The sequence below is a fragment of the Chrysemys picta genome, chromosome 18 (assembly GCF_011386835.1).
Source record: "Chrysemys picta bellii isolate R12L10 chromosome 18, ASM1138683v2, whole genome shotgun sequence".
Classification (NCBI taxonomy): Eukaryota; Metazoa; Chordata; order Testudines; family Emydidae; genus Chrysemys; species Chrysemys picta.
The window spans coordinates 26,447,559-26,473,276 of record NC_088808.1 but is presented as its reverse complement, the minus strand read 5'-3'; the positions used below and the strand labels follow the sequence as shown (position 1 = coordinate 26,473,276).

General features: G+C 40.6%; 1 protein-coding gene across 18 annotated transcripts in view; it reads left to right on the top strand.

The window, feature by feature from the left end:
* Positions 1-25,718, top strand: part of GARNL3 (GTPase activating Rap/RanGAP domain like 3) — a 207,732-nt gene that overhangs the window by 61,858 nt on the left and 120,156 nt on the right. For 17 of the 18 annotated variants that reach the window (XR_006175434.2, XR_010593743.1, XM_042854464.2 and 14 more), the window contains 3 exons: positions 13,373-13,472; positions 17,202-17,320; positions 24,511-24,575. Coding sequence is in view for 13 of the 18 variants with exons in the window: in XM_042854464.2 (XP_042710398.1) it covers positions 13,373-13,472; positions 17,202-17,320; positions 24,511-24,575 (284 nt within the window). In the remaining 5 variants the exon portion in view is untranslated. Of the gene's footprint in view, positions 1-13,372; positions 13,473-17,201; positions 17,321-17,342; positions 17,607-24,510; positions 24,576-25,718 lie in introns of those variants that run through there. The other variant, XM_065572723.1, reaches the window with a different exon arrangement.

The window sequence follows — 25,718 nt, the reverse complement described above, 5'->3', positions numbered from 1 at the left end:
TCTAATCACAGAAATATGTAGAGCTGTAACTTCTATCTCCATTCATACCTTTCTGCACCCTATGTGTTTACCCAAGGCTCAGTTTCTGATGCGATATTATCTATTGTACTGTCCTCAATCTTGGACTCGACTCCAAAGCCCCGCCTCTCCGTAGAGGGTACTGCATGGTAGTGACTTAGCATGGAGTGCCTGTAAGGATACTACTTGAAGAAGAAGAAATGGTTACTCACCCTGTGCAGTAACTGTGGCTCTTCGAATGTGTCCCTGTGGGTGCTCCACTACCTGTCCTCCTCCTCTCTGCTTCAGAGTTCTTTGCCATGGAGCTTTGCAGTAGAGAAGGAACAGAGAGCATGAGAATGACTCCATAGCCCAGTGATCTAGGGCATTCATCTGGGAGGTAGGAGACCCAAGTTCCAGTCCCCCTGCCTTATTCAATATTTATTTATTTAAAAAATTTAACAGCTTCAACAGAGACTGCAAGAAACCCACCTTAACATAACCCATAGCTCAGAGATTAGCACCCTCGCCTGGGAGATAGATGACCCAAATTCTAATCTCTGCTCCACATCAGGCAGAGGGTGGAATTGAACCCAGGTCTCTCTCATGCTGGGTGAGTGCTCTAACCACAGGGCTAAAGGTCAAAACTGTGGGCTCTATCACCTTGGTTTTTCTTGCAAAATAACTGACCTGGCTGAGGCACCTAAGTACAGGACAGGCTTCACTGCTGTGAATCTCAAGGCCACACCCCTCTCCTTAACATTTCCTATTGACTATCCTAGAGAGCTCCCTGCTAAGCTTTACAGTGCTTCGGTCCCTCTTGTGAATTCCACCTCAGGTGTCAAAGAGAATGACACCTTCTACAAGACCATAATTACTACACACATTCTGGAATGCAGCTTTTAACTTCTATTTTGGTTTAACTTCAGTACAGTTTTCTTTTATACTATGTTTTAAATATCTATGTATTAGTAATTGTGCTTTATATAGAATATCTGATATGTATCTTTAATAGCATATTGTCAATGTATTACAAATGGTAAGTTATAAAACTAGAAACCATTTGGTTCAAAGGCAAACAACAAGAGTGTCTTCTCACAGAACAAGAGACATCCTATTTGTGCCAGACAGCAGTTTGGTATGGACATAATCTTTATCTCAATAAAATTGAACTCTATAAGATATTAATGTTAGAAAGAAAACTGGTTGTATAAAAGAATGTAAGGATATTCTTTATTCAAGATATTCCAAAGAAGACTGATTCTTAGGACTTGTTATCAGAGCTATAAACTGAGATGGCTTCCTCATCCCCCCCATTTGCAAAGAGAAAAACCTTTAGTTTAAACTCATACAAAAAATCCAACACACACTCTTACTGAAATTGATTTCTTTTATAAATACTCTAAAGTCTTCATGCTTCAAAATGTTGAGAACATTTATGGTTGCAAATGTTTTATAGAGACATTGATTACTTCTAAATCATATTGCTACTTAAAGGCAATGAGAAATGGTTACTCACCCTGTGCAGTAACTGTGGTTCTTCAAGATGTCTGCCTATGGATGCTCCAGTCTAGGTGCACATTAATATTTCATTATTTATACACAGTGGAATTGAACCTGGTTCTCCCAAATCCTGGGTGAGTGTTCTAACAACTAAGCTAAAGGTCATAAAGGGGGGAGGGGTGTTAAGCACCATTATCATAGCACATAGGTCATAGCACACCTACCAGATTGGGTCCTGAAGGCAAGATAGGCAGGGGAGTGCAAATTTTGTGGGTCCCAGTGGGGCTTAGGCTTAGGGGTGAGTTAGATGCCAAGATGTTGGGTGGTATCAGGACTTACGTGGCTGTGTATATGCCCAGCTGCCAAAAGTTAAGCACTTCAGCAACTATAATGGTGGAAACTTTGGCTCCTAGGGAGTTTAGGTGCCTGCAGGGTTATGTGGCAGCTGAACAGGGCTTGTGAGTACTAGTGGTGCCTAAATGTTGGTCTCTAGGTGCATAAAGTGGGAGTTTGATGCTTAAGTCCACAAGTGAGAAAAATGTGTAATGTTAGAAATCTCTCAAAATCATCTACAGTATCTATTTTGCCTTAATTAAAATTTCTATTTTAGAACTCCTAACAACATGGCACAGAATGCATATCATATTCGTATTTATTTATTAGATTAATAGATTTTTAAGGCCAGAAGAAGGGGTTTGTGACATTACCCTATATTATTCTTCACAGAAATATTGTTATGATATGAATATAGCATAACTAAGATATGTTTTATGCGAGATGGGTCACGTTAGGTATCAGTGAAAAGGTTATGATCTACTGAATTGTGTTTTTCCAATTTGTATGCATGTATCATTTCTGTATCTAAAGTTTGGAATATTGACTATGTAACAATTACATCTGAGTGTGTGTTTGGGGGAATGCCCACCAAACAGTAGGCAATCAGCCTGAATGAGCCATTTAAGAAGGACAATAGAACTTTGGAGATACTAATCTCCCACCTTCCTGAGGAGCTTCCTGGGATGTTGCTTTAACACTGCAGGGTCATCTAATGATGTCACCTGGTACGGAGTACCACCTTGGACACTGCTGGTATTTTTCCACTGGAAACAAAAGCTTCTTGCCTTATGTAAATTCTATTTAAGGCTGAAGAGTAAGGCAAACAAGACTATCCTCCATTGCCTGCCTAGGAAGGAAGACTGCTAAAAGCACCTGAAGGGAAAGGCAGGGTTGAATCCCCAGGCTGAGACAGGGGTCCAGTCTGTAAAGAGAAGTAATTGGAACTTTAAGCTACAGAAACTCTGCAACTTGCCTAAAACAACATTTAGGGTGAGAAATTACATTTTGTAACCTGTTTCTTGGGTGTATTAAGCTTAGTTTGTGTGTTTTGTTTTATTTCCTCAGTAATCTGCTTTGTTCCGTTTGCTATCCTTTATAATCACTTTAAAATGTACCTTTTTTAGTTAATAAACTTATTTCTTGTTTATAACATAACCCAGTTTGTGCAATTCATTTCTGGTGGGGTCAAGAAGCTGTGCATATCTCTTTCTACATTGAGGGAGAGGGCGATTTTTATGAGCTTGTGCTGTGCAAATTTTTCTATACAGTGCAAGACCATATTATTTTGGGTTTACACCCCAAAAGGGGTGTGCATGTGAGTGCTGGGTGAATCCCCAAGCTGATTCCTCCCACACATAGCTGATCTCATTGTCTCTGTGTCCATTTGCAGCTGGGTGTGTCCCTGCCTGTGTGTGTGTGCTGGAGAAGGCTTGAGGGCCTGGCACAACTAAGACAGGGTGAGGAAACCCAGGCTGGTGAAATGGGCAGAATCATTGGGACCCCAGCACATCAGGTGGTATCCCAGACGGAGGGGTCCAGCCTATCACAGGACTATTATCATCAAGTAGTCTGATCTCCTACATAGGACTTCCCTCAGTTAATTCCTGTTTGAACTAGAACATATCTTTTAAATCAAGATTGGATGTTTTTCTAAAATTGCCAGTGATGGAGAATCCACCATGACCCCTGGTAAGTTGTTTCATTGTTTAATTACACTCACTATTTTAAAAACAAAATTGTGTCTTATTTCTAGTCTGAATTTGTCTAGCTTCAACTCCCAGCTGTTGATGGTGGTTATATCTTTGCTAGATTGAAGATCCCTCAATCAAATGTCTGGTCCCCGTGTACATTTTCCTTGATTAATCAAGTCCTGTTTCAGCCATTCATATTCTTTTGCCCGGGATTGATGTCAGGCTGACAGGCTTATAATTACCTGGTCATCCCATTTGTGCTTTTTAAGTAATAGCTCAACATTCGCTTTCTTCCAGACTTCTCTATCTGACCACTCTTTCAAGAGTTAATGAAAATCATCAACAGTCCAGCTCATTAAAAATGTATGAGTGTAAATTATCCAGTCTTGCTGATTTCAAAATATCATAGAATCATAAGATCATAGAATATCAGGGTTGGAAGGGACCTCAGGAGTCATCTAGTCCAATCCCCTGCTCAAAGCAGGACCAATCCCCAATTAAATCATCCCAGCCAGGGCTTTGTCAAGCCTGACCTTAAAAACCTCTAGGGAAGGAGATTCCACCACCTCCCTAGGTAACCCATTTCAATGCTTCACCACCCTCCTAGTGAAAAAGTTTTTTCCTAATATCGAACCTAAACCTCTCCCACTGCAACTTGAGACCATTACTCTTTGTTCTGTCATCTGCTACTACTGAGAACAGGCTAGATACATCCTCTTTGGAACCCCCTTTCAGGTAGTTGAAAGCAGCTATCAAATCCCCCCTCATTCTTCTCTTCTGCAGACTAAACAATCCCAGTTCCCTCAGCCTCTCCTCATAAGTCATGTGCTCCAGCCCCCTAATCATTTTTGTTGCCCTCCGCTGGACTCTTTCCAATTTTTCCACATCCTTCTTGTAGTGTGGGGCCCAAAACTGGACACAGTACTCCATATGCGATCTCACCAATGTCGAATAGAGGGGAATGATCACGTTCCTTGATCTGCTGCCAATGCTCCTACCTATACAGCCCAAAATGCCGTTAGCCTTCTTGGCAACAAGGGCACACTGTTGACTCATATTCAGCTTCTCGTCCACTGTAACCCCTAGGTCCTTTTCTGCAGAACTGCTGCCTAGCCATTCAGTCCCTAATCTGTAGCAGTGCATGGGATTCTTCTGTCCTAAGTGCAGGACTCTGCACTTGTCCTTGTTGAACCTCATCAGATTTCTTTTGGCCCAATCCTCTAATTTGTCTAGGTCTCTCTCTATCCTACCCCTAACCTCCAGTGTATTTACCACTCCTCCCAGTTTAGTATCATCTGCAAACTTGCTGAGGGTGCAGTCCACACCATCCTCCAGATCATTAATGAAGATATTGAACAAAACCTGCCCCAGGACCGACCCTTGGGGCACTCCGCTTGATACCGGCTGCCAACTAGACATGGAGCCATTGATCACTATCCGTTGCGCCCAACGATCTAGCCAGCTTTCTATCCATCTTATAGTCCATTCATCCAGCCCGTACTTCTTTAACTTGCCGGCAAGAATACTGCGGGAGACAGTATCAAAAGCTTTGCTAAAGTCAAGGAATAATAAGTCCACTGCTTTCCCCTCATCCCCAAAGCCAGTTATCTCGTTATAGAAGGTAATTAGGTTAGTCATACATGACTTGCCCTGTTTGAATCCATGCTTTCCTCTCCTCTAAGTGCTTCAGAATTGATTCTTTGAGGGCCTGCTTCATGATTTTTCCAGCAACTGATGTGAGGCTGACTGGCCTGTAGTTCCCCGGATCCTCCTCCTTTCCTTTTTTAAAGATGGGCACTACATTAGCCTTTTTCCAGTAATCCGGGACCTCCCCTGATTGCCATGATTTTTCAAAGATAATGGCCAATGGCTCCACAATCACATCCGCCAACTCCTTTAGCACCCTCGGATGCAGCGCATCCGGCCCCATGGACTTGTGCTCGCCCAGCTTTTCTAAATAGTCCCGAACCACTTCTTTCTTCACAGAGGGCTGGTCACCTGCTCCCCATGCTGTGCTGTCCAGTGCAATAGTCTGGGAGCTGACCTTGTTCGTGAAGACAAAGGCAAAAAAAGCATTGAGTACATTAGGTTTTTCCACATCCTCTGTCACTAGGTTGTCTCCCTCATTCAGTAAGGGGCCCACGCTTTCCTTGACTTTCTTCTTGTTGCTAACATACCTGAAGAAAGCCTTCCTGTTACTCTTAACATCTCTTTCTAGCTGCAACTCCAAGTGTGATTTGGCCTTCCTGATTTCACTCCTGCATGCCTGAGCAATATTTTTATACTCCCTGGTCATTTGTCCAATCTTCCACTTCTTGTAAGCTTCTTTTTTGTGTTTAAGATCAGCAAGGATTTCACTGTTAAGCCATGCTGGTCGCCTGCCATATTTACTATTGATTCCACATATCGGGATGGTTTGTTCCTGCAACCTCAATATGGATTCTTTAAAATACAGCCAGCTCTCCTGGACTCCTTTCCCCCTCATGTTGTTCTCCCAGGGGATCCTGCCCATCAGTTCCCTGAGGGAGGCAAAGTCTGCTTTTCTGAAGTCCAGGGTTCGTATTCTGCTGCTCTCCTTTATCCTTGTGTCAGGATCCTGAACTCGACCATCTGATGGTCACTGCCTCCCAGGTTCCCATCCACTTTTGCTTCCCCTACTAATTCTTTCCTGTTTGTGAGCAGTGGGTCAAGAAGAGCTGTCCCTAGTTGGTTCCTCCAGCACTTGCACTAGGAAATTGTCCCCTACAGTTTCCAAAAACTTCCTGGATTGCCTGTGCACCGCTGTATTGCTCTCCCAGCAGATATCAGGGTGATTGAAGTCTCCCATGAGAACCAGGGCCTGCGATCTAGTAACTTCTGTTAGTTGCCGGAAGAAAGCCTCATCCACCTCATCCCACTGGTCTTGTGGTCTATAGTAGACTCCCACCATGACATCACCCTTGTTGCTCACACTTCCAGAGACTCTCAGGTTTTTCTGCAGTTTCATACTGGAGCTCTGAGCAGTCATACTGCTCTCTTACATACAGTGCAACTCCCCCACCTTTTCTGCCCTGTCTGCCATTCCTGAACAGTTTATATCCATCCATGACAGTACTCCAGTCATGCGAGTTATCCCATCAAGTCTGTTATTCCAATGACATCATAATTCTGGCACAGTCAAGGGACTTCCAGTTCTCCCTGCTTGTTTCCCAGGGTTCTTGCATTTGTGTATAGGCACTTAAGATAACTCGCTGATTGTCCTGCTTTCTCGGTATGAGGCAGGAGTCCTCCCCTCTTGCGCTCTCCTGTCCGTGCTTCCTCCCGGGATTCCACTTCCCCACTTACCTCAGGGCTTTGGTCTCCTTCCCCGGTGAACCTAGTTTAAAGCCCTCCTCACTAGGTTAGCCAGCCTGCTTGCGAAGATGCTCTTCCCTCTCTTCGTTAGGTGGAGCCCATCTCTGTCTAGCACTTCTCCCTCTTGGAACACCATCCCATGGTCAAAGAATCCAAAGCCTTCTCTCCGACATCACTTGCATAGCCATTCGTGGGCAAGTATCATTGGTGCCCATGTGGAGAAGCAGGAAGGGGTAGCGATCCGAGGGCTTGATGAGTCTTGGCAGTCTCTCCATCACATCGTGAATCCTAGCTCCTGGCAAGCAGCACACTTCTCGGTTTTCCCGGTCAGGACAGCAGATAGATGACTCAGTCCCCCTGAAGAGGGAGTCCCCAACCATCACCACCTCCTCCTTCTCTTGGGAGTGATGGTCGTGGAACCCCCATCCCTAGGACAGTGCATCTCATGCCTTCCAATCGGTGGAGTCTCTTTCCGCTCCCTTCCCTCAGATGTATCATCTAGTCCACTCTCCGCATTAGTACCTGTGGAGAGAACATGAAAACAGTTGCTAACCTGTATCTGCATTGCTGGTAGATGGACGCTCCTCTTTCTTCTTCTGGAGGTCACGTGCTGCCAAATTTCTTTACTGTCCTTCTGTCCCTGCTGTGCAGCCTGCTCTGAATCTTCAGAATGTTGTGCCTGTAGAAGCATATCCTGTCCAGGAAATCTTCATTTTCTCATATGCAACGCAGGGCTGATACTTGTTTCTCCAGACCTTGAACTTTCTCTTCCAATATGGAGATCAGTTTGCACTTTGTACAGACAAAGTCGCTTCTGTCCTGTGGAAGAAAGACAAACATGGCACATCCTGTGCAGGTCACAACAGCTGACTGCTCACCATCCATATTACCTTCCTTCTAAGAGCTTCCTCAGCTGTTGCAGTAACTACTCAGAGACGCCTGCAAGATGAAAGCCTCAGTGGGCTCTCCCCAGGTGAACTCCCAGTCAAACTCCCTCTGTTGGCCTCTCTGCTGTTAGCTGCTCAGCTGGTTAACAGCTGACTGGCTTTTTATTACAGTCAGGCCCACTCAAGGCCCACCTAGAACAAAGCACTCCCAGTTCACACTTTTCAAACAATCAAGCACATGGTCAAACTGACAAACTGTCCCCGCAACAGACACTCAGATACTCAACAACACAGCCCCCCTAATGCATAACTCCTCTCAGATAGAACCCAGTCAAACTCCTTCTGTTAGCCTCTCCGCTGTTCTCCTATCTAGACTTAGGAGCTGCTGTTTAACATCCTCCCTTGTTACTGTTGAAATGGAAAGTATTTCATCATTATAATCAGCTGATATGAATAAATAATCTAACATTTTCTCAAATACAGAACAACAATATTTATTGAACATTTCTGCATTTTTATTGATAATTCTACTAGGGATGCAAATATTTAAAAAGTTAGCCATTTAAACTATTAAAATTATATTTAATCGGTTAACCGATTAAAGGGAGAGAGGCTGGGGCTGCTCTGGCCAGCCCCTAGGGCTGGGGTCAGCCGGCCTGCCAGGCTGGGGCTGGGGCTTAATGGTTAATGTGGGTTAACCAGTAAGACTAATGCTTACCATTTAACTGTTTAATATTTTACATCCCTAAATTCTACCATTTCCATCTACTAATGATTGATACCATTCTTAGAATTCCTTTTGTTCCTAATACATTTTAAAATCACCTTGTCCTTAAATCTGCTCCCCATAGATTTCTCCTTGTGTCTTTTTGCTGCCCTTCTTTTCTATGATTCCATTTGTTATATATAAGTTTATAGATGCTTTTATTTACACTCTAGGCCAGGTTTGTTTTTTAACCAATGTGGTGTTTTTTCTTGATTGTTGGATCTTATTTCTGGTTTGAATTTATATAGCTTCAGCTCCCAGCTGTTGACTCTTGTAATGTTTTTGTTGGCTAGATAAGAGCCCTCTGCTTTCAGAAATTATCTCCCCATGTAGGCATTTATAGATTGTGATCAAGTCATCTCTTTACTTCTTAAACTAAATAGACTGAACTTCTTACGTTTCTCACTGTAATACGTGCCTTTTAGTCATCAAATAATTCTTATGGTGCTTTTCTAAACTCTTTTCAATTATATAATTGTACCTTCATATAATTCCAGTCAGAATTGGGCGCCAGTGGCATCAGGCTTTTGGTCATAGCCCTGGTAGGTCACAAGATTCAGACCTTAAAATTGCAACATTCTGTGCACAGTCCAGATACTTCTGAAATAAATAAAATTCAAGTTAAAGCAGGTTTTATGATGTGTTAAACTATTTCACATAAACAAATTTTATGTTAACCTATTAATAGCTGATCCACGCAATCCGCTTAATAGCCAGGGTAGCCAAGCCCCAGGATTCTTGCTGAAAGCCGTGGTTTCCTTTGTCAGGCTTTTTACTGCAGTAGTGGCGCACACTGCTTGCCGTCTGAACAGGCAATTTGGGGTAATTTCTGCCAGAATCAGCCCAAACTCATTCATGGTTCCTTAGAAAACAGTGATTAACCCCAGTATTATTGAATAGTAATGCACTATGAGGATGTATCCTTACTGGACAGTAGCTGAATCAGAAATATATGGCAATACTACGTTAATCTGTAATCTGAGATACACTGGGGTGTATTTCCATGCCCAGTTTGTTGTACATTACCTATGATTAGACGCTTGCTTCTGATGTGTTCCTTCTTAAATGTAAATTGCACATAATGTATTGACGATGCAAGGATAGTTAGTATAGCACTCCCATAGCGATGTTCCAATGAACTATTGCAGCCATCAAATGATAAAAGAATTATACTTTAAAAACACCATGGAATGATGAAAGAAACATATTGGGTTCAGTTGTGATTTAATGTCACAGTCTATTGCAGGGGCACATATCCTCAGCAGGAACTTCTGGAGGCATTTGCTCAGCCTGGCACAATGCTTCCAGGCGTGCACCACCCTTTGAAAAGGTTCAGGATGTGTTCTTCAATGCCACATGAGAAACTGTCTGAGCCTTTGGCTCTGCCCCTTTAGAAAGGTTAGCAAGACAGTGTCACTAGTGTGTAGTGGTCCTTGTTTTCAGGGGAGTACAAGGACAGCCATTTTGCCTGATCACTGTGTACGAGTGCAACTGAGGCCAGGTACAGTTGAGACTTCAGATCCTATTAAGTACCTAAGAGTCAGGGTGGGCTATTTCTTCTGGCTGGAATTCTAGACCAAAATATGAAAATAGGGTTTTCATTGCAGGATACACTGATAAAGTGAAGGATCTGGCTTTAGAGCACAGTGGAAGTAGCATAAACATTCCCTAAGTAGAAGAGAGGGACTCGTGTCACTTTAAATCTTTCCTTTAACCAAGCGATGGACCCAGAGGCAGCAGTGAAGGACTCCAGTGGGATTCCTATGTCCTCCGTTCTTCCAAAAGTATGGGTGGCCATGATTGACAGTCTTCTAGGGTTGTGCTGGGAAGAATAAAGACAAATGGGGGAAATCTGGAGGCAAAACATTGTAAAGAGAGTTTTTAAAACCTGGTTTTTTGCTATAATTCATACATTCAGATGTGTTGTTACTTTTAGTAGAATGTTAAAGGGCTATCAAAACTCAGTGGTTCCAGGGGAGAGCCGGTGAGAAAAGACCAAAGTGATATGAAAGCGTTTAGCTAAATAGAATCCTAGAAATGTAAGGGGTTGGAAGGAACCTCAGTAGTTTATCTTAGTCCATCCCTCTGCTCTGAGATAGGACTATGTATACATAGATCATCACTGACAGGTGTTTTTCTAACTTGTTCTTTAAAAAATCTCCAATTACAGGGATTCTATACCTGCTTTGGTAACCTATTCTAGTACTTAATTATCCATATACTCAGAAAATTTTTCTTAATATTTGACCAGAATCTCCTTTCCTGCAGATTAAGCCGATTATTTCTTGTTCTACCTTAAGTGGACATGAAGAACATTTGATCACTGTTTTCTTTATAACACCTCTTATCATATTTGAAGACTGTTATCAGGTTCCCCCTTCAGTCGTCTTTTCTCAAGACTAAACATATCTGGTTTTTTTAAGCTTTTGTCATAGGTCAGGTTTCTCTAAACCTTTTGTCATATTTGTTGCTGCTGCCCTTTGGACTCTTTACAATTTGTATCATTCTTAAAGTGTGGAGTCCAAAACTGGACACAGTATTCCTCCTACTAGTGCTACTCAGCCACAGCTGAGGCCTCACTAGTGCTGAGTAGACTGAAGCAATGAATCACCTCCAGTGTTTTAGATATGACACTCCTGTTGTTCCACCCCAGCATATTAGCCTTTTTTGCATCACGTTGGGTCATATGCAGTAAGTGATCCTCTATACCCCCAGATCCTCTTCTGCAGTATTACTGCCTAGCCAGTTACTCCCCATGTTGTAGTTGTGCATTTGATTTTTCCTTCTTAAATGTAGTACTTGGCACTTCTCTTTATCGAATTTCATATTGCTGATTTCAGACCAATTCTCCAGTTTGTCAAGGTCAATTTGACTTCTGATCTTGTCCTCCAGAATACTTGCAACCACTCCTAGCTTGGTGTCATCCACAAATTTTATAAACATACTCTCCATCCCATTATCCAAGTCATTAATGAAAATATTGAATAGTACCGGACACAGGACACACCTCTGCAGGACCCCAGTAGACAGGTTCTCCCAGTTTGATAGCAAGCCATTGATTACTCTTTGAGTATGTGTTTTCAGCCAGTTGTGCACCCACTTAATAGTAGTTTCAGCTAGACCATATTTTCCTAGTTTGCTTCTGTGAATGCAACGTGGGAATGTATCAAAAGCCTTCTTAAAATCACGATAAATCATTGCTGTTGCTTCCCCTCATCCATTAGGCCAGTAATCTTGTCAACAAAGGAATTTCAGTTGGTTTGGCATGATTTGTTTTTGACAAATCCATGCTGGCTATTATTCACCATTCTATTATCCTCTGTGTACTTGTTCCATTATCTTTCTAGATATTGAAGTTACCCTGACTGGTCTGTAATTCTCCACTTTCTCTTTGTTCCCCATTTTAAAGATAAGTACAATGTTTGCCCTTCTCTAGTCCACTGGGACCTCACACATCCTTCATAAGTTCTCAAAGATTGCTTCTTGTAGTTCCTTAAGTATGCTTGGGTGAATTTTGTCTGGCCCTGCCAATTTGAATACATCTAAATTATCTAACTATTCTTTAACCTATTCTAGCTTGTGTTCTTTCCCCCTTGTTGTTAATATTAAATCTGGTTAGGTATTTGATCACAATTAGCCTTTTTAGTGAAGATGTAAGCAAAATAGGAATTAAACACCTCAGCTTTTTTGATGTCATCAGTTATTAGCTCTCCGTCCCTGCAAAGTTGTGGACCTACACTTTACTTACGTTTTTTCTCTAGCTCCTAATGTATTGAAATAACCTCTTCTTGTTGCTTTTTATGTCACTTGCTAGGTATAAGTCATTTTGTGCCTTAACTTTTCTGATTTTGTGCCTACATGCTTGTGCTATTCTTTTGTACTCATTCCCAGCAATTTGTCCATGTTTCTGCTATTCATAATATTTCTTTTTGATTTTCTGGTCTTTAAAGAGCTCCTGCTGCAGCCGTATTGGCCTCATACTATTCTACCTATCTTTCCTTCGCATTGGGATAATTTGCTGTTATGAGAAACTGCCAGCTCTCTGGAACTCCTTTTCCTATAGATAGTTCTGAGCTTGTTAAAATTTGCTTTTTTAAGTCCATTTTTCTTATTCTGCTGCTCTCACTTCTTTCTTTCCTTAGAAACATTACATGATCACTTTCACCCAAGTTGCCTTCTACCTTCAGATTCAAGAATCAGTCAGAATCAAGTCTGAAGTACTTCCCCTCCACAATTAATTCCTCCACTCCTGAAACAAGAAGTTATCCTCTACACATTCCAGGAACTTACTGGACACTTTGTTTTGCTGTATTACTTTTCCAACAGATATCTAGGTCGCTAAAATACCCCATTACTACCCGGTCTTGTGTTTTGGTTATTTCTGTTATTTGTTCGAGAAATGCCTCATCCACCTTCTCCTCCTGATTTGGTGATCTATAGTAGATACCTACTGTGAAGTTGCCCCCATTTTTTGTCTTCATCCAGAGAGTTTTAACTGGCCTGCCTGTCACCTCCTTCAGAACAAGTGTATACAATCTTGATCTACAATGTAACATCTCCTCCTTGTTTTCCCCTGCCTGTCTTTCCTGAACAATCTATGAGAGACTGTACCAATATTCCAGTTATTCAGCAATCCAATATTCAAACCAGCTGTAAGAAATTTTTATTTCAGTTGCATTAAAATAGATTTCCAAATCAGCTTCATGCTTTTGAATGAAGAATGGGCATAAGGATCAAACTCCTCAGGTGCACTTAAGCTAATTTTGCTTGACTTTTTTCCTGCATTATTCCCCCTTCCCCCACCCTTTGCATTTGGAAAGGTTTAATCTAATAATTTCCCAATTCTGTTTCTGCTTCAGAATGCAGATTTCACCCCAGGTACATGGCGCAGAACAGATGTGCACTTGGAAAACCCAGAGTACCACACCAGATGGTATTTCAAATATTTTCTAGGAAAAGGTAATTACACTTTTGTAAATGGCTTAAACATGATTTTAAATAAATGAGAAATACCTTTCACATTTGAGTAATTGCAATTGTTAAAGTGCATGGGATTGACTTTATTTCTTACTATTAATATTGCACCTTCGGTGTGTGCAGTGCTGTACAGAAGATGGACTGAGGCAGACAGGTTGTTCCATGCCCCAAAGAGCTTAGCTTCTGATGTTATTGTGGGCACAATACAATCCAGGATAAGCACATGGTAGTATTTGGTCACTAAAGCTGTAATCATTCACTGCACTGCAGACTTTACTGCCAGTCCATTGGAAACTAAACTTCTAGTATTGACGTGAGAGAGAAGCTCCAAACCCAAGAAGTCTTGTCACATTCTTTCAAGAATTCTAGTGCTCCTCACTTTTCTTATAACGTAAAAATGTTTTCAGAACACTTTTTGTTTGAGGATTTTTGTGTTTCTACTTCTTGTCCCAGACAAAATAAGGAAATACACTTGAAGTGTATGTGAATTGTTGAAGGCTAAGTTAATTGCACATCAGGAAAAGTTTAGGCCCAGTTAAGACTTGAGTGAAGGTTCAGGTTAGTTTATATCATATCTGAAGTGGCTTACTCAATTGTTCTTGTTCTTTTTCACAAAATATCTTCCAGAACTGCGCCATTGAGTTGCCAGGATCTCACTAGGTTAGTCATTTAGGCCCTTACTTGGCCTTGTAAGTCTAAAAATAGCAATTATGTCACTCCCTATAACGTAGCAGTATTTTGTGAGAGGGCATATTTGCAAAAGACTTTAAGGGAAATCAGCAGAAATGGCTTTTCTTCACAGATTTTATAGGAAAGAACTGAGATGGCAGAATCCTGTAGTTTGAGAGACTTGAAACATAAACTTTACAGAACAAAACAAAAAAAATCCCTCTCTTCCCCTTGAAGTTGCAATTCCTCAATAAATTTTCTCTTACCTCTTCTAAATTTAAACTATTGCTCTTGGTAGTGAGGCTCTGCAGCAAGTTTTTGATTTCCATGCTTTCTTCATTAAGTCTTTTAAAGTTGTTGACAGAGTCAGGATTTCTTAATGTGTTTGCAAGAGTCTTTCTTCTATTCATTTTGTTTTCTAATACACAGCCTGAAATTGTAAACATCTATTTCTGAAAATCATTTTTACCTTTCTGTTGCTTGTGTTTCTACAGTGCTTAGCACAATGTCCATGACAAGGCTCCTAAGCACTACCTCAGTACATACAAACAAATAAATAAAACGCACAATCTGGTTTGTTACTGTAGGGATGTTCACTAGGGCTAGGCTGTATACACCAGTCGGTTATTGCAGGATGTTCATAGCTGCTTCCTTGTGCATACTAGGTGGTTTTGAATTTGCCTATTAGTGCTGGATAGCTAGAAAAATATATTTTTAAATAAGACATTTTCTTGGAAAAAATCTCTCAAAATTACTTGCATTTTACAAACAGATGCAAGAAAAATAGAAACTTTAACATTTGAATCTATTGATAGTGGTCCTTTAAGTCATGTTCTTAAAAATAACCTAAGCCAAATTTCGGAGGTATTTTGGAAGCTGTTGGATCAACTGAATATTTACTTGTGAAATCGCACAGAGCACTGAAACTACTCAATGGAAATGCTGATTAAAGAACGGTGTTGGCTGTAGCATATCAATTTATAAACTTTAGAAATGGAAAGAGCAGGAGTTGTGCACTGCATGTTATCACATTTGGGAACTGTTGAGCTTCCACGTTCATTAGCATGCTTTGCAAATGACATATTCTCAGTTTGGCCTGTTTGGGGGAGAGACAATGAGGAGAGAAAAGGCTTGACCTAATGCTGTCATGGCCACTCTTAAAAGAAAGCATCATGGTTACTATTTATATAAACATATAAAGGGTAGACGATCTGTCAGTACTATAATAAATCCAGAAAGCCAAGTTTTAAAGGGCAGGTGAGTTGTATCTGCATAGTGAAATCAGATCTCCACAGAGGATCAACCTCTTGGACTCAGCAACAGTGAAAACAGGACTGCTTGTCAGCTTTGCTCTCTGCAAATAGTATTGGTAAAAAAAAAAGTGTATTTATTGTTATTCATAGAACAGATTTTCAGTAGGTGTCTAGCACATTTTAGGGTAAAATTGTGGTGGCCTTACTCATGTTAGTTATCTCATTGATAGAATCATAGACATGTAGGGATGGAAGGGACCTCAAGAGGCCATCTAGTCCATTCCCTCACACTGAGGCAGTATTATGGATACCTAGACCTTCCCTGACAGGTATTTGTCTAACCTGTTCTTAAACACCTCCAGTACTAAGGATTCCATAACATCCCTTGGTAACCTAGTCTGGTACTTAACTATCCTTATATTTAGAAAGTGTTTCATAATATCTAACCTAAAACTTCCTTGCTGCAGATGGACAATTACTTCTTGTCCTACCTTCAGTGGACATAGAGAATAATTGATCACCATCCTCTGATAACAACCTTTTACATATTTGAAGACTGTTCTCATGTCTTACACACCTACACCCCAGCCTTCTTTTCTCTAGGCTAAATTTTCAGCCTTTTCTCAAACATTTTAGACCTTAAAATCATTAAAACTTCCACTGAAGCGGACATCTCCTTTGTATGATGCATCTTGGGTCCATAACACCAGCTGCCTACTATTAATGTTTTGTCAGTTATTACATGTTAAATGGAAGCTTCAAGGCAGCATTAAGTTTACAATTATAATTGCAAAAAGCCAGGAACTTGAAAAATATTAAGGTTATAATACAGTTAATATGGTCATATTGTACATACTCTGTATATTATGATGTACATAATGACATTAATATGACAGATACATATTTGAATAGAAAAACAAAAATACATCTGAGTTAATGCTGTAGGAACCTTAACTTGCTGTAATTAAATGCAAAAATAATTTATAGCTGAGATTTTAAATGTACAAAAGATTGGAATTTTAAAGTTGTTTCCCACAGAAACGAAAGCTCAACAAGTTTGTAAATATATAATGTATAATATTTAATATTGTGGTAAGGTGACTTAGGCATAGTTGCTGTTGGAACCATAATTATGAATTCTATGACCTTTCTGTGTGTATTTAAAACATGAGACCTTTCATAATTTAAAAATATTTTTTCAAATCATGTTTCTTTCTTAAAATCAATGGCATCCTTATTTGTTTTATTAGGCTTCAGTAAAGCCATTCTTGACCAGCATAGACCAAATGTTAAATGCAGATGTTGTGTACTCTGGGACTGGGCATACACACTGAAATTGCTACCCACATCAGGGACACTGTTCCAGGTGCAGTGAGCAGCATGATGGAGAGAACAAAACCAAGAGTAGAGAAAGGGACAAAGGATAGAGTAAGCAAAAGGAATGGAAAGTGTTTAGTGGGGCTTGAGAGAGTTCAGAGGAAAATGTGACTGTGAGATTATTATAGGACCTGCTAGAATGAGGAACTCAAACTAGATGCAATAAGTAGAAGAATTCAGAGGGTGGTGGAGTGGTGGAAGCTGGAGGAGTGGCAGAGAGATTGAACAAGAGAAGGTTATTTTAATCAAGGCAAGAGATCACAGTACATGGACAAGGGTTTCAGCAGTGGGAAAAGTGAGTAAGGAGATTTTGGCAATATGCTGCTGGAAACTTACCAACAATGTAGTTCCTTTTGTAACAATTGATTTTTCCTTGTATAATTGTTTTTCACTTTTCATGTTTCCTTTTCAGTTCATCAGAATTACATAGGTACAGATGCAGAGAAGAACCCTTTTTTTCTGTCTGTCGTGCTCTCCAACCAAAACAATCAACGTGTCCCTCAATACCGCTCAATTCTCTGGAAAAAAACAGTAAGGAACAAATACTAATTGTTGCCTGTCTGCCTGCTCTCCATGGTTTTTTAGGGCATTTCCTTCCCTCAGTTGTACCACTGAATTCTTAACATTTTTCCATAGCTACTGTGCTGTGGTTAGCACAGGAGATACATATATGGTATGAGTAAGCCCAGAAGAGAATGCAAACAAATCTTCTCTGTAGGGTTCATGTGTCCAGATGCTAATTTTTTGTCATCCTGGCTTCCTTCACCTACAGGAAACCTTTGGATTCCCTGCTGACCGCCTAAAGGTCATTAACTAGGTATTAAACTCGCTTATTTTTAAGTATTTACTATTTCTGAGCACTGTCAGTGAGGATAGCTTTATATAAAACATAGGAGAAGGAATGGTCCCTACTCCAAGGACCTTCCATTCTGCATTTAGCGAGATCATACAGTTTGGACTGTCAATATGTTGGTTGACTTGCATAGAAGTTCAGTCACAAATGGGCATATTTTAATTATTCATTGTAGTGAATTATCATTGAAAAGCTTCACAGAAGTTGTATTTCAAGAAGATATACAAATGCATAGAGGGTGGATGTGTGGCCACAAGGAGAGAGAGGAAGATCCATGTCTATGGAATAACATAAAATGAGAAGTAAAGATGAGAGAAGAAGGATACAAAGAGAGTGTTTAGTTAGTAAGGTGGCTTAGGAGAGCAGACAGATGGGAGTGGGAGAAGAGAGGTGAGATACAGGCAGGGATGTAGTTGTCAAGGACCTTGAAATAGATGATGACAAGAAGGCAAGATGAAGCCAGTGAAGGAGGGGAGTGACCTGGGCAGAAGCAGTAGAAGTGGTTTAAAGGGAAAAGGGTATTGTAAAATATGAAGTGTTGGTAAAGTGGCGTAACACATAACCACTTAAATAATTTATTCAAACTAAAAAAGCAAACAGGAAAATTAGACAGATTTATACAACTCCCAGGCAGTGAGAGTACATCAAAAGAATATCACCCAAATACATACTTCCTGTCTCACGCGTATTGCAGAAGAGATTTTGGTCAATTCTTGGTGATATTTGCTTCCTAGGAATCACACCATGCATATTGATTTGTTCCATGTTTCTTGGCTCTTGAGTGGACTGTCTTTACAAAAAACAAAATTAAAAATAAAGCCACCAAAAAGGAAATAAAAAAAAATTGAGATAACATGAGGGGGGAATGTTCTCTTCATTCTGCACTTTAGACTCCCCTATTGTACAGTAAAAATATGATGACAGATGGAAGTGTCAGTTACTTCAAAATACACTAGTCCAAATGATTAGCAATTTATGACGGCTGAATCAGTACAGTGAGCACATTTAAGTTCATTCCAGTTCTCAAGATATTACTGGTTTTAGTGGTATTATCCATTCTAAATATAGGAAATATAATTAAAACTGGAATTAACTTTTTAATGCACCCACTGCATATAGGAGAAAAGCTGGACAGTGTACAGATTATATAGTTTTGCTTGTGAGTGTTTGATCCTACTGGATGCCTTAATAGTCCTGTGTTTGTCATCAGAAGTGCTACATATGAACATCAGCTGCAAATAAATAAAAACTCTTGAGTTTCCTTGGTTTTTCTTTTGTTATTTATCTGATATGGTTCTTTAGTGATGTGATCATTAGCCAATAAAACCTTTACTCACAGAAATAGTCTTCCAAATAACAATTTTAGTGGTAACTTTTTAATGAATTTTGGTAACCTCCCAGGCTGAGTTTGAAACAAGATTATGCCCTTGCTGTACCCACCTATTGTGTGATACTATATGACATCCACTACATAAAATGACTGAATATGTACTCAAAATAAGCACTGTGGGAACATTTGCCATTCAGCAACCATTTGATCAACTCTTCTAAATTTTCAGGAGCAGGTATGCAATAGTTAGAGTTCTACAGCACAGAACTGATGTGGTCTAGGTGTGAGCCTTGTAGGATTTCCTTCTGTGGGTTAGTAAATGACTGTAAAACTCCACCGTGTGTTCAGGAACTATTGAGATAAAGTAAATAATAAACCTCATGCCATCTTACAAGTCAAAAGAATATCAGTGGTTTTATGCAGGATCAAAATTAAAGTGTAAGGTCAGCAAAGATGTCTCTGGGAGTCTATTAAGTCCACTTTAAATAGCTTTACAGAAACCTACTAAATGGCTTTATGTCAATGGAATATTTTCTTCCAGCACCAGGACGAAAACTGAGACAAGTTCTTCGGTCTTTATTTTTCTGTAAAATATTTTGCTGTTGTATTGTGTTTTGTGATTCTAAAAAATGTATTTATTTTCTTTGTGATAGGGCTGGGAACATAACCAGCTGGATTGTGTTTGTCCCCCTGTATAGGAGATGTAAGTGGAAGGGAGGCACCTTCTCCTTATTGTCTCCTTGGCATAACCATGTAGTGTCTCAGCATCATAATGTGATCCATTATGCTCTTGACCCTACTACAAAGAATAAACACGCTTTTGAAAGGTCAAAATAATATGCATTGCAACAGCAAAATATATGCTCCCTGGTACTGCCTCCTTTCCAAAGAGGGACACAGAAAAGGTGGGGCCATGGTCCCATTCCCCTTCACACAGTCTATGGAACTTATTACATTCCTTGGAGAACATATATTCCTAGGAGCACCAAGCTGAATTGTGCTTCCCAGAGTTCTTCCTAAGGCATTGCAGCTCCATTCCACTGCCAGAGTGGGCCAGTACTAATAGGTACAGTGTGGCCCCCAGTTTAGAGGGCTGATATTTTTCTTTCAGAGTTACTGTTAGCTGCTCTCTGATTTCCTCCCCCTCTTTTTTTTCCTGAATTGTGTGTAAAAGCTTGTAAGATGTTTACAACATATGGCTCTCCTTCAAGTGATCTCTGCATATTGCCTTTTGTAGGATGCACTGACAGTTTGTAGCAGAGATGGAACCTTACTCATAGTGCCTGTTGGAGGACTCTCAGGCCCTTGTCTGCCCATTCCCTCACCATCATGAAGTTCTAGGGTAGGGGTCTCAAAGTCCCGGCCCGCGGGCCATCTGCGGCCCAAGAACCTCCCACTGTGGACTGCGGAGGAGAGACACATGCAGCCACGCTGCCGGCAATGTCTGCTGCAGGCACCGTCCCCTACAGCTGCCATTGGCTGGGTGAGAGGGACAGAGATACCATCACTAGTTGTCGGGCAGAGTCAGCCATGGAGGCAGCATCATTAGTTGCCAGGCAGAGTCAGCCATGGAGGCAGCGTCACTTTTTCCACAATGAATATAAATACTGAACACAACTATCTGATGCACACTTTCCTGCAATCCTGAAGGTTTCAACTGCTCAGTTACTGAGGCCAGACATCAACAAACTGACAGGACTGAAGCATTGCCAGGTGTCTGGCAAACACTAACATCTCTCTGGCAGGTGAAGAATTGTATAAAGTTGTATGCCAGTTTTATTATTTCTAAGTAATTCAAAATAAAAAATACAATATAAATGTTTTCTTTTCTGAACACATCTTCAGTGACATTATTGGCCCTCTGGGAGGATTTGAGGACTGGCACTGGCCCTAAGGTAAATTGAGTTTGAGACCCCTGTCCTAGGGGCTAGGCTACAAATGAAGGTTTGGCACTCTGACTGCTTCAGTCTCTTCCAGCACCAGCAGTGGTGGATTGGGAACCAGACTGAACCTGTGGTCTAAATCTTTCTTCAAGATAACTATTTTATTAAGCTTCAGATATAGCTATTGTTTATAGTAATTTAGTATAAGGTTTTATTAAAATAGATTTTTAGTATTAGATAGTATAACTTCTTCAAGCATTGGTTCCATTCTGGAAGAAATCCTGATGGCAGATCTGAAGATCAAAAAGCCAGGAGTGAGGACAGAGACAAAACAGGCTTCAGGTTTTACTCCTTCAAGAAGTGCTAAAGCCTGCTTTATCCAGCACAACAGTCAAAATTCCAAGAAGATGCACAGACTAGCTTCGGTTCTGGATACATCTGTGGGGAATTATCATCCAGCCACGTGGAGAGAGGCAGCCGGTAGCTCCGCAAGCACACGCAGGAGAAACCTGAAAGTGAAAGGAAAAAATGAACCACAAGCAGCCCTTTAAAGCTTTTTATTTAGCAGATTGTGCAACTGGGAGCCAATCATGTTCTCTGGCGGGAATTTTTTTTTAAAAAGCACAAGCCACACCTCCGGAAAAGCTCCAAAACAAGCAACACGCTGCTTAAAGAAATGAGTAGGCAACTGCATACACAAAGAAGCCAATATACACTTGCTGGGAGTGGGCTTGGCATAACATCATCAATTCAACCATCCTCTTTGGTTCTGACCCATAAGAAGATACCTAGAAAGGATCCTAAATCCATTTATGAGAAATCTAAAAAAAGCCCAGTAGAAACGGCCAGTGTGAGCACAGCTAACCCATGAATAAGAACCTCCTCAGAACCGGAAATCTTAGAATCAGGTAGACTTAGCACATAAAAACTCTGCAAGCAGAGTGAAAAATCACTCGAATGAAGTAGCAAATATTATTACAAACTCAATTATGGGCAGGTCTACACTTCAGCAGGGATAGATGCTCTGAAATTAACTGGAGGTCGATTTAGCGGGTCTAGTAAAGACCCGCCAAATCGACTGCAGATTGATCTCCAGTCGATCCCTGTACTCTACCCCCGATGAGAAGAGTAAGGTAAGTCGACGGGAGATTTTCCCGTGGTGTAGACCCTGCGGTAACTTGACCTAAGGTACGTTGACTCCAGCTACGTTATTCACGTAGCTGGAGTTGGCTAGCGTAGGTTGACTTACCGCGGTAGTGTAGACATAGCCTATGTTTGTCATATTCAAACCAGAAATTGAAGGATCTGTATTTATCATCAGCAACACAATTAGAAATTATGAATGTTGTGCCAGATCTACATGTCGGTTCCAGTCTTCTTACCCAATCTCCTGTTACCGTTGTGCTAACAACTGTCACTCGGATCTGATGCCTCCACCTTAATTGGATGCAGGAAGTGAAGAATTGAGAGAGAGGAAATCACCTTCAGAGTCAGAAAAAAGAAGGGTAGAGGAGCATCATGCCTGGCCTCTGCTTTAACCTCCTAAAACTCAGATTCTCCTAGTAAACCACTCTCTCCAGTGCCAGGACCACTGCTGTTGCCTCTGTGTTCTGGATTGGATCTGGAATCAGATCTGCAATCTGTAGACAATTACAAGCAGGAGGTGCTAGCAGTTTGTACATCCTTAGAAGAATCTCTGGCTCTCAACCAGTCCATGAGGACCCTTATTATGGATAATGTTATGAATTGGATTTGGTTGTGGATTACTGGCCAGACTGGAAGATGCCACCGTCGAGAGGCCCTTGTTGGCCATCCCCAGATCTGCAGAACAGTGTACAGTTTCAGTCCCCTCTAGCACTTCCAGAAACAGTTCCCAGAGATTTGAAGATACCAGATCCATTGACAAAATATAGAGGGAGACCAGTCTCCTACTCTGTCATACAGTTGTTTTATAGGAATTTCAGGAGATGGATCCTGAAATTAACAATCAAACATCTCCCAGAGCACTGCCTCTGCATTGTGACCCCACTCCCCACCTAGAGTGGCAATAGCAGCTGTCCCTTCCCATCTCAGAGAGGTATAGGCAGCAACATGGGATCCCAACTTAAATAGACAGTCCATGGGATCCCAGCCCTTGTCCTAGCCCTAGATAGGCAAGGATGGTAGCAAGGACAACCCATCCTCAGCACTTCCCAGCACTTAGGGTGTATATGATTAGCTGGATGGGCTGGTGCCTATTACATTTTTCTCTCCTGCTATGCTCAGTCGTCTGATGGTTGGATGTTGATGGAGTTCCCCAGAGCAGTAGGTCTTGGATTAATATCCCATTGAGATGAATGAGGTAGTTCAAATCTCTCAGAGCTATTGTCTCAGGCTCTCTGCAAACTCAAGGAGATGTTACTGTGTTAGTTAGTCAGTTCATGTTTAAGTTTTTCTTCCCAACCAGGGGACTAGAAACTTCTTAAAATGAGAGCTCAGATTCTGCTGTAATCGCTTGTCTCCGGGAGCAGAGGTCCCAGACACAGGGCTGTAGTGCCTATGCCCTACTTAAGCCACCCTTGTGTTCAGGTACTCAGGTAGCTTATCTTTCACAGGGGCTAATATCAGATGCTTTATGGGAAGGTTTAAGAGTCTCCATAATGGGTCATTAACTTCATCTATAGGCATGCTATTACTTTTTTTCCTAATCCAAGACAGTTAGTGATTAGATTAAGTCCTGATGCATGAGGATTTATATACCTTATGAACTTTTATCCTAGCTAATATAACTGAGACTATTTTTATTATCCACCTAAATATATAATATTTTATTTAACCCTGCGATTATTGCTGCAGTATCTTGTAACATTGAGTTCCAAAGTTGAATAGTGCATTTTGTAAAAATATTTTCTTCTATTTGTTCATTTACTGGACTTAATTTTTGTTGGCTGTCCCTTTATTCTTGTATTATGAGACTGTAAAGAGGAGCACCTGACTTACTTTCTCTGTACAATTTAATATTTTTATACTTGTAGGACGTTACTTCTTATGTGGGCTCTCTAAACTTAAATAGCCTTAATTTTTTTAGTCTCTCCTGCTGTGGAAATCTATCCATGCTACTAATCATTTTCATTGTCCTTATCTGCAACACTTCTTTAATTCTGAGATGAGTGGCCAAAACTGAATACAGTATTCCAGTTGAAGGGCATGCTATCAATTTATAAAATGGCATAATTATAATAAAACTTAATATTTTCTTTTGCTTTTTTTTGACTACCACTGTACATTGAGAAGATTCAATTTAGCAGTCCATAGTGGTACACAGTGACAATTTTTCCTAAGTAGTTATAGATAACTTACAACCCATTAACATGTATGCATAGTTCAAGTGTTCCTCTCAATGGGCACTGTCTTGCAGTTGTCTACATCAGCGCTCATGCTGTTAAATCATCTAACATTGTTAATTCCCCCTGCAGTTCCTTACATTCCATTATACTCTAGATTAGCCTAAATAATGTTGCATCCTCTACATGTTTTGTCATATCACTCTCTTCCTCCCCCTTTTCCAGGTAATTAACAAATATATTTAGATAACATTGAGGATAGGATCCTGGTTTTTAGTTTGGTTTAGTTTTCAGCGTTTGATTTAACTTCTTTTAGTATTTTTCCTTTATAGGGTACTCAGAAAATATGCCTCCCTTACAGTCCCACGAAAACATTATCAGTGAAATCTATTTTAAGGTAAATATTCACAAATGAGTTATCATTAAATGTATTTGTCTGTGCCCTATTTTCCTTTTCTGTCAGTCAGAAGCTTTATTTCTGTTCATGTTTTCTTTTCCATTATGGCTGTAGAAAACAGTGAAACAAAGAATACAGTTCTTAAGGAAAGCACATATATGCAAGATGCCTCCAGTCCAGGTGCTATAGAATGCCAAGTAATAGCCTCGTGAAACCTCTATGGCAATGGAGAAATACAACTCTAAGCACCATACAACTCTAAGCACCTTTTTTTTGTGTGTGTGGGGGGGGGCAGAGTGGGGGAGGCGAGAATATCTTCAAGTTAGAAATTTGGCACTAACTGGAACTTACTAATTGGTGCTTAAGAGGAAGTGATCTTGGGCTTGCTTGTGGACAGACCATGTGTTGTTAAAGGTCTTACTCATCGTAATGTATACCTCTTACATGGGCCTCCCCGCCCTCCATCTAGTCTTTTGTCCTCCTATCCATGAAATGCAATAGTTAACAGTGTTAATTTTAACGTTTAGAATATCATTGGTATATGATTTCAGAGTGGTAGCCATGTTAGTCTGTATCAGCAAAAACAATGAGGAGTCCTTGTGGCACCTTAGAGACTAACAAATTCATTTGGGCATAAGCTTTCATGGCCTAAAACCCACTTCATCAGATGCATGGGGTGAAAAATACAGTAAGCAGAATATATATTATAGCACATGAAAAGATGGGAGTTGGTTTACCAAGTGGGGGGGTCAGTGCTAAGGAGGCCAATTCAATTAAGGTGGAAGTGGCCTATTCTCAACAGTTGACAAGAAGGGGTGAATGTCAAGGGAGAGAAAATTACTTTTTGTAGTGACCCATCCACTCCCAGTCTTTGTTCAGGCCTAATTTGATGGTGTCCAGTTTGCAAATTAATTTCAGCTCTGTAGTTTCTCGTTTGAGTTTATTTTTGAAGTTTTTTTGTTGAAGAATTCTTCAGTTCCCACTTTGTGAAATCCTGAACTGTTGGGTAAAACAAGACTAGGAGAGAGAGAGTGGATAAAATTAAATATAATCAGAGCTGTAGATAAGGACAAGTTATTTTTGTCTGTTTAATAAGTCATATTTTATATTTTTCTGCATATACAAACGTTTTATCATGTTTCT